General features: G+C 67.5%; 1 protein-coding gene across 1 annotated transcript in view; it reads right to left on the reverse strand.

The window, feature by feature from the left end:
• The window catches only part of CHLRE_12g486209v5 (uncharacterized protein), a 24,260-nt gene that overhangs the window by 14,281 nt on the left and 2,455 nt on the right, over positions 1–7,524 (reverse strand). Inside the window, exons 6-18 of the mRNA XM_043067838.1 lie at positions 7,043–7,199; positions 6,556–6,694; positions 6,067–6,186; positions 5,410–5,796; positions 4,946–5,185; positions 4,149–4,320; positions 3,635–3,723; positions 3,067–3,447; positions 2,526–2,836; positions 1,688–2,326; positions 1,116–1,276; positions 541–626; positions 54–338 (exon numbers count right to left, since the gene is read on the reverse strand). Coding sequence (XP_042918099.1) covers positions 54–338; positions 541–626; positions 1,116–1,276; positions 1,688–2,326; positions 2,526–2,836; positions 3,067–3,447; positions 3,635–3,723; positions 4,149–4,320; positions 4,946–5,185; positions 5,410–5,796; positions 6,067–6,186; positions 6,556–6,694; positions 7,043–7,199 — 3,167 coding nt within the window. The remainder of the gene's footprint in view (positions 1–53; positions 339–540; positions 627–1,115; positions 1,277–1,687; positions 2,327–2,525; positions 2,837–3,066; positions 3,448–3,634; positions 3,724–4,148; positions 4,321–4,945; positions 5,186–5,409; positions 5,797–6,066; positions 6,187–6,555; positions 6,695–7,042; positions 7,200–7,524) is intronic.

Consider the following 7,524-nt stretch of genomic DNA (forward strand, 5'->3'; position numbering starts at 1 on the left):
ACACACACACACAAAAACGCGCAAACATACACACGCGGCCTCAATGCTCTCACCCGGACCAGGTGGGCGATGCCGTCCACAGCGCCGATCACCCCCGCGTGGGCGTGGTACACCGCCGCCATGGCCCGGGCGCACAGCTCCTGATCCGCCGCCGCCGCCGCCTCCACCGCACTCATGGCGCCGCCGCCGCCGCCGCCATCGGCGGAGGCGGAGGCGGAGGCGGAGGAGATGGAGGAGGGGTCAGAGGAGGAGGTGAGCGGGTTGGCGGTCGCGGCGGCGGGCAAGGCGGCGGCGCCGCTGAGTTGTGCGGCCTTGCGTGCCGCCGCCGCCGCCGGGTCCTGTGCGGAACAACGGCACACGTGCGCGGTTGGCGGTTGGCAGGCTGTGGGAATACTGCTACCCAAAGCGCATGTGGTAACAGAGCGTCGGAGACATTTGAGGTGTGCTCCCACAAAGCCCACACGTGGTCCCCACAGTCGCCAGGCCCACACAGAGGCTGCACAAATGGACGCCCGCAGCCGCCCCCCCCCCCGCCCGCACCTGTGTGGCTGGGTCCGCTGCGCACAGGAAGGCGTGGTGCAGGGCCGTGTACAGCTCGCGCGGCTGCGGCACCTTGTCCACGGCGGCTGGGGGCGTGTGCGTGTAGGAGCGTGTGTGCGGGTGGTTGTGTGTTGGAGGGGAGGGCGAGGAGGAAGGCAGAGCAGGGGAGCGAAGCGCAGGGGGGTTGTAAATACCAGCCCAAACTAAACCAAAGCCAACGAAAACGGGAGTGCAGGCAGAGGCGTTAGTTAGAAGGGGGGTGCAGGTCTGCCTCGTGGGTCTGCCTGGGCATGCTAGCTAGCCCCCTACACACACACACACACAGTGCGTTGCCCTGTGGACTCCAGAGCTGTTTTGCGCTCTGCCGGGGAAACGCCAGGTCACGGCAGCCCTCGATTGAGAGCCCTGTCGTTGGTTATACCAGATACACGATTCACGTGATCTGGCAGAATAACCGTGGAAACCGTAGTCACACACACACACACACACACACACACACACACACACACACACACACACACACACACACACACACACACACAAACACACACACACACACACACGCCCTCACACACCTGTGTCCGCCCCCTCCAGCAGCAGCCTCACGTAGATGCCCCCCACCGACGTGTGTGCGGCCAGGCTGCCGTAGCTGACGCCGAACTCCTCATAGTTCCAACCCAGCCGCCGCCCGCCGCCGCCCAGCCCGTCACCGCCGCCCAGCTGCTGACGACGAGCCCTGAGGCGGGCCGGGAGGAGGAGGGAAGATGTGGGCCGGGAGGAGGAGGGAAGACGTGGGCCGGGAGGAGGAGGGGAAGATGTGGGCCGGGAGGAGGAGGGAAGATGTGGGCCGGGAGGAGGAGGGGAAGATGTGGGCCGGGAGGAGGAGGGGAAGATGTGGGAGGGAAGGTTGTGGCAGGGAAGTGAGAGCGGAGAGGATCAGGAGTGGAGGTCAGGCGCGTGGCGTCGTCGTCAGGGGGAGCCCATCCAAGCAGTGCGTGCCAATACTAACATTACCGGTACTACCCACGCCCACGCCCACGCCCACGCCCATGCCTGCATCTCTGCACCCCCTCTCACCTTCCCACCCCTCCCCCCCCTCCCCCTCCTCCCTCATCCTCCCAGCCCCCCCCCCCACACACACACACACCTCAGCGCCGCCTCCTCCCTCTCCAGCGCCTCACGCAGCTCCTGCCGGCAGCCCGCGTGCCAGATCAGGCCGGCGTGGCAGTGGTCGCGGCCCGCCGCGTCCCAGAACGCCTCCCAGTTGCCGCGCAGCTGCCCCCAACTGCTGGAGGGAGCGGCGGCGGGCGGCGTGGTGAAGGCCGGCGTGGGCGGCGGAGCCGAGCCGCTGGTGCTGGTAGGACCGGAGGCGGTGGCAGCGCCTGCAACGCCGCCGTCGAGGAGGTTGCCAGTGAGGCCGGCTGCGCCGGCGGGAGCAGTTTCGGATTGCACGGTGGATGGGTGGGGAGGAGTGGAGGCGGTGGTGTTATGGCTGGTGCCGTTTGGGTGCGAGGCCGGAGCGGCGGGCGGCTGGGGCTGGGGCTGGGGCTGAGATGGCGGCGCTGGCTGTTGCGCAGAGGGGTGCGGAGACATGGGCGGCGTCTCGCCGGGCGCGTGGGCGCCACCGGTTCCTGCTGCTGTGGCAGCGGCAGCGGCGGCGGCGGCGGTGGCGGCGGCCGTGGCTTGTGCAGCGGCGGCGGCTGCGGAGGCCTTGGCGGCGGCGGCGGCGACCGCGGCTGCGGAACGCGGCGCGTTGAGGTAGCGCACCAGTCCCGACGGCAGCACTCTGCGTGCGTCGTGAACACACGGGCACACACCGGGGTCAATTCGAGAGGCGACACAGTGCACGTCCACTGCAACAGCGCCGCCCACTCACCCCAGCCCAAAATGAACCCAACCAATGCCACACACGCGCCAGCACACACACACACATACACACACACACACACACATATTCCAAAATATATACACGCACACGCACTCACCGCCGCAGCAGCGCGAGCGCCGGCGCGTACTCGTCACACCACGACGCCACCAGCGCCCGCGACAGCTCCCGCCGGCTGTTGCCGCCGCCCGCGCCGCCGCCGCCGCCGCCGCCGCCGCCCGCCGCCGCAAACATGGCGGCGTGCAGGTGGTGCAGCACGGCGCCGTGGCGCAGGGCGGCGGCGCGCATGGGCGCTGCGGCGGCGGCGCCGGACTCGGCTACGGCGCGCATGAGCAGGGCTGCTCCCTGGGCCACGCGGGGTGCGGGGTGGTGGCACAGCGCGAACAGCGGCGCACCCAGGGCTGCGGCCTCCTGCGGGATGGGGGGGAGAAAGAGGGCGAGGCGGCATGTGGGGTGGCGGGGCATGCGTACTCGCCCTTTTCCTCCACCACAGCGCGCACTGCAACCGCAACGCTTTCACACTGTACTCGCACAACGTGTTTTAGCGCTCGCGCACACACACACACACACACACACACACACACACAGGCACACACAGCGGGCCATTATTCCTTCAATGTCGCTTCAACACGCGCGCCCACCTGCAGCAGCCCCGCCAGCGGCCTGTTGTCGGTGCTGCGGCTGCCCGGCTCCACCGCCACCGCCCCCACCGCCTCCAGCGCGCACAGCACCAGCAGCGCACTGGAGGACCCGCCACCCGCCCCGCCCGCGGCCGCCCCCGCCGGCCCCAACACAGAAGACCGCGCCTTGCCTCCCTCCGCAGCAGCGGCAGCGCCGCTGCCGCCGCCGCCGCCGGCTGTAGCAGCGCTGCTGCTGCTGTTGCTGCTGCTGCTGCTGTTGGCAGCGGTGGTGGGTTTGGGCAGGGCGGTCCCTCTCAGGGGCCGCACCAGGGCGGCGCAGCGCTGCGACGTGATGGCGGGGCCGAACGCCAACGACTTGGCGGCGCGGGCCAGGGACAGGTCCTGTGTGCGCGGCAGGACAGCATGAGGAAAGGACCCAAGTCCCCATGATCCACATGTGTGTGTGTGTGTCTGTGTCTGTGTCCGGGTTTGCAAGCGTGGGTTGCAAGGTACGGGCAATATGCAAGGAACGGTAGGGCAGCACACGGGACACCCCCCCCCCGCCCCCCCCCCCCCGCCCCGCCCGCACCTCTGGCGAGCAGCCGCTGAGCGGGTCGTCCGGGTCCGCCATGAGCGCGGCCAGGGTGGTGGGCGCGGCGCGCAGCGCGGACCAGGGGGCTGCAGGCAGGTAGCGGAGGGGGAGGCGGCAGAGGAGGAGGAGGAGGAGGAGCGGGAAGAAAGCGAGACAGAAGCCTCAGTAAGCACAAGTAGCAGAATCTCTTTCCGTTTCGTCCTTCCGTGCAGCATTCAGACGACAGGACTGGGAACAATGTCCCCACAGTTCCAGATGTGAGCAGGGACCACAGAACCCGTGCCTGCTGGTCCCACTCGCGCACAAGCACGCAGTCAGCAACATGCGCACACACACACACACACACACACACACACGCACAAACAATGGTTTCCACAAACACACACACGCACAAATGCCCCGACGCCACGCATGGCATGCACGTTTTGCGGTTCCCGTTTCTCGTGTTTTCCCATGTTCACATGTCCCATGCACCTCTGGCACGCACGCAAACACGCATGGCACTGCTCACCCGCGCCCACCCGCGCCGCCGCCGGCGCCCACAGCCGCGTGAGCAGCCGCGCCGCCTCTGCCGCCACGCCCTCGTGCCCGCAGCTGTAGGCCGCCAGCACGCGCGACAGGGCGGTGGGCGCGGACAGGAAGGCCTCGGCCAGTGGGTGACAAGCCACCAGCCGCTGCAGGGCCTGTGGGAGCGTGGGTGCGTGCGTGTGGGTGTGGCGTCAAGAGGGAGATGTGTGTGAGGCTGTGCGAGGCTGTGTAGGCTGTGCAAGTGTTGCGCGTGTGAGAAAGACCGTCGACGCCGCGACGGAAGAATGTGTGGTTGCAGAAGTAGAGCAATCACATACGCACAAACATGCGCCCGGCGCCCCACACAGGCCCTTAACACACGCTCCGCACCCCTCACCCCTCTCGCCCTTCTGATATCATCACTCCCTTTCTTCACTTGAACGGGTACCCAACACACACACGCGTGTTTTGTTATGTTTGCTGTTTTTTTGTTTTCTGCCCGCCTGGTCTTAAGATGTAGCTCGCCCGCTGGGTCTGAGGTTGTTACACCGGTAGTAATTTCGCAAGGGTTACTGGCGGGGTGAAGGGTCGGAGTGCGTTACCCTGTGGACTCCAGAGCTGTTTGCGCTCTGCCGGGGAAACGCCAGGTCACGGCAGCCCTCGATTGAGAGCCCTGTCGTTGGTTATACCAGATACACGATTCACGTGATCTGGCAGAATAACCGTGGAAACCGTAGTTACACACACACACACACACACACACACACACACACACACACACACACACACACACACACGCACCTGCAGCGTGGCGATGCTCTGCTTGGCCGCGTCCGGCGCCATGTGGCTGAGGGGCGGGGTGCCGGGGATGAGGTCGGGGTGCAGCAGCGCCACACACACGCCCACCAGCTGCTCGCCCGCCTCGCCGCCCGACACCGCGCCGCCGCCGCGGCCCCAGCCGCCGCCGCCGCCGGGCAGCACGCCGCTGTACGGCACAGAGGCGTTGAAGTCGTACACGGCGTCCAGCATCACCAGCATGGCCTGTTGGGGAAGTGTGACGTTACGTTATGTTGCGGTTAGCGACATTGATGGGCGACATTTGGGATGTGAAGACTAATGAGCTGCTGCTCTACAGGTCAGCGGCCGGGTCCCGCACACCCGCACAGTCACGTGCCTCCTCGTCATTGCCCCTCGCCACTGGCCTCTCCCTCCGACGACAACACTGCACTCCACTCCAGCTCCAGCTCCCTCCCTCCCTCCCTCACCTCCTGCAGCGCCACCGCCGCCTTGGCGCTGTCCGCCGCCGCCGCACTGACCTGCCCCACCATCTGGCCCGCCAGCACAGCGCCATGCGCCGCAGCCGCCGCCGCAGCCGCCTCCGCCGCCCCCACCCCCACCCCTCCTCCGCCTCCCACTTCTCCCCCCGCACGCGGCGAGCCCAGCCCTCCCGCCCCTGCCCCTCCTCCTCCGCCCGCGGGCCCCGGGTGCGGGCTGTTGTGCGTAGGGCTGCTCATGAGCGCGGCCAGGGTGGAGGGCGTGGGCGAGGGCGTGAACTCGATGTCTGCGGCGTAGAACATGCGGCTGCTGGCGGACAGGTGCGGCCAGGCCTCGCGCGCGCGGGCAGCCAGCGCGTCAAGCACCCAGCGCTCCGTCTGCATGGTGTGGTGTGGGCGTGTGGTGTGGTGTGGGTGGGTGCGCGTGTGGTGGGAGGGCGCCGTGGGTGGGGGGCGGGCGTGGGGGGAGAGCAGAGGGGGAAACGGGTGCGTGCGTGTGGTTCAGAGCTCGAGGGAGGGTGCATGCACGTGCGTGTGTGTGTGTGTGTATGTGTGTAATCAAAGGAATCGTACAGTACCGTACACACGCATACAAATTTAGGCCCACACCCACACCCGCTCAGTCGCACACGCTTTCGTCGCACTCACCTCCGTGTCCCGCACCACGGTGACGCAGTGCGCGGCCAGGGGCGCGGCGCTGTCGCCCACAATGGGGTCGCCGGGCGGCGTGAAGCCGGGGAGAACAGGGATGGGGCGGCCGGCGGCGGCCTGTGTGCGTGTGTGGGGTTACATACATGATTAATTAAGAAGTGAAGTCGTAGGCAGGGTGGGGGGTGGAGGAGGTCGTGGCGGTGGAGAGGAGGGAGGTGGAGTGGGGCTGGACGCAAGAGGACACACACGTGCCAGCAGTGACCCTGCGAGCCCATAGCAACATCCACCCATCCTCCTCTCCTTAACCGAATGTCGACATACACCTCCATCCATACACACGCACACACCTCCACATACACACACACACGCACACACATACACAGACTCCCCCCTCCCTCTGCCTGTGCTCCGCTCGTTTTAGCTTGGTTTGGTTTAGTTTGGGCTGGCATCTACAACCCCACCCCCCCACCCCCCCTCGTCCCCCACCTGCGCCATGTCCAGCAGCGCCGCCAGCACTGCGTCCCGCGCCGCCCCCGCCGCGTACACGCTGGGCGGCGAGCCGTCGCCCCACTCAATGCCCAGCAGCCCGCCCTCCTCCGAGAACCGCAGCAGCGCAGACACACTCCTGCAGTGGGGATGTGGGGGCGGGCGTGGGGGTGGTGGTGTGAACAGAGAGGGCGCGGCGTCGCAGGTTGCAATGCTGCCCAGAGGCTTCGCCAGTGACCTAGTACAACCACACTACGGTAGTTTACCCTTCGTCATTTGAGATCCTACCCTATCGCCCCTCCCATAACCCCCGCTGGTCATTGGTAAGGTCTTTTTGCCCCCCTTTTCACTTTGCCCCGCAGCTAGCACCCTGCCGCCAGTCTACTCCAGTTGCTCCAAACCCCCACCCTTGGCCCTTCCACCCTCTCCCCCCAACACACACAAAACACACACGGCCCCCACGCACGCCCCCCGCCCCCCGCCTCACCCCAGCGCCCTTCGCTCCTCCACGTCGTACGTGACCGCGTCCCGCTCCAGCACCCAGGCGCGGCTCACAGCCAGCCGCCGCGGCGCCGTGTGCGCCCCCGGCGCGAACGACAGCGCCGCCGCCGCCGCCGCCGCCGCCTCCAGCGCCGCGGTGTCGGCTGGGTGCGGCGGCGGCGGGCGGCAGCGGGCGGACAGGCCGGGCTCCATGAGGGCGGCGTGCGGCGGCAGCGCGTCATAGCTGCGGCGGCAACAGGTGCGTGCGCGCAGGGGGCAGCCGTTCATGGAGAAAGGAGTAAAGAGTTGGAGTGCCGACGTCCAGGCAGACGGGTAGGGATCCAAAACCACTCCACATTACCCGAGGCGATGGGGTGGGCAAGCACGCACCAGCCTCCACCCGCCCACGCAGCCCCGCGCACACACACCTTGCTCCCCCTCCTTTGCTTCCCCTTGGTTTGCTTGAGTTTGGGCTGGAATTTACAATCC

This window comes from Chlamydomonas reinhardtii, chromosome 12, assembly GCF_000002595.2.
Source record: "Chlamydomonas reinhardtii strain CC-503 cw92 mt+ chromosome 12, whole genome shotgun sequence".
NCBI lineage: Eukaryota > Viridiplantae > Chlorophyta > Chlorophyceae > Chlamydomonadales > Chlamydomonadaceae > Chlamydomonas > Chlamydomonas reinhardtii.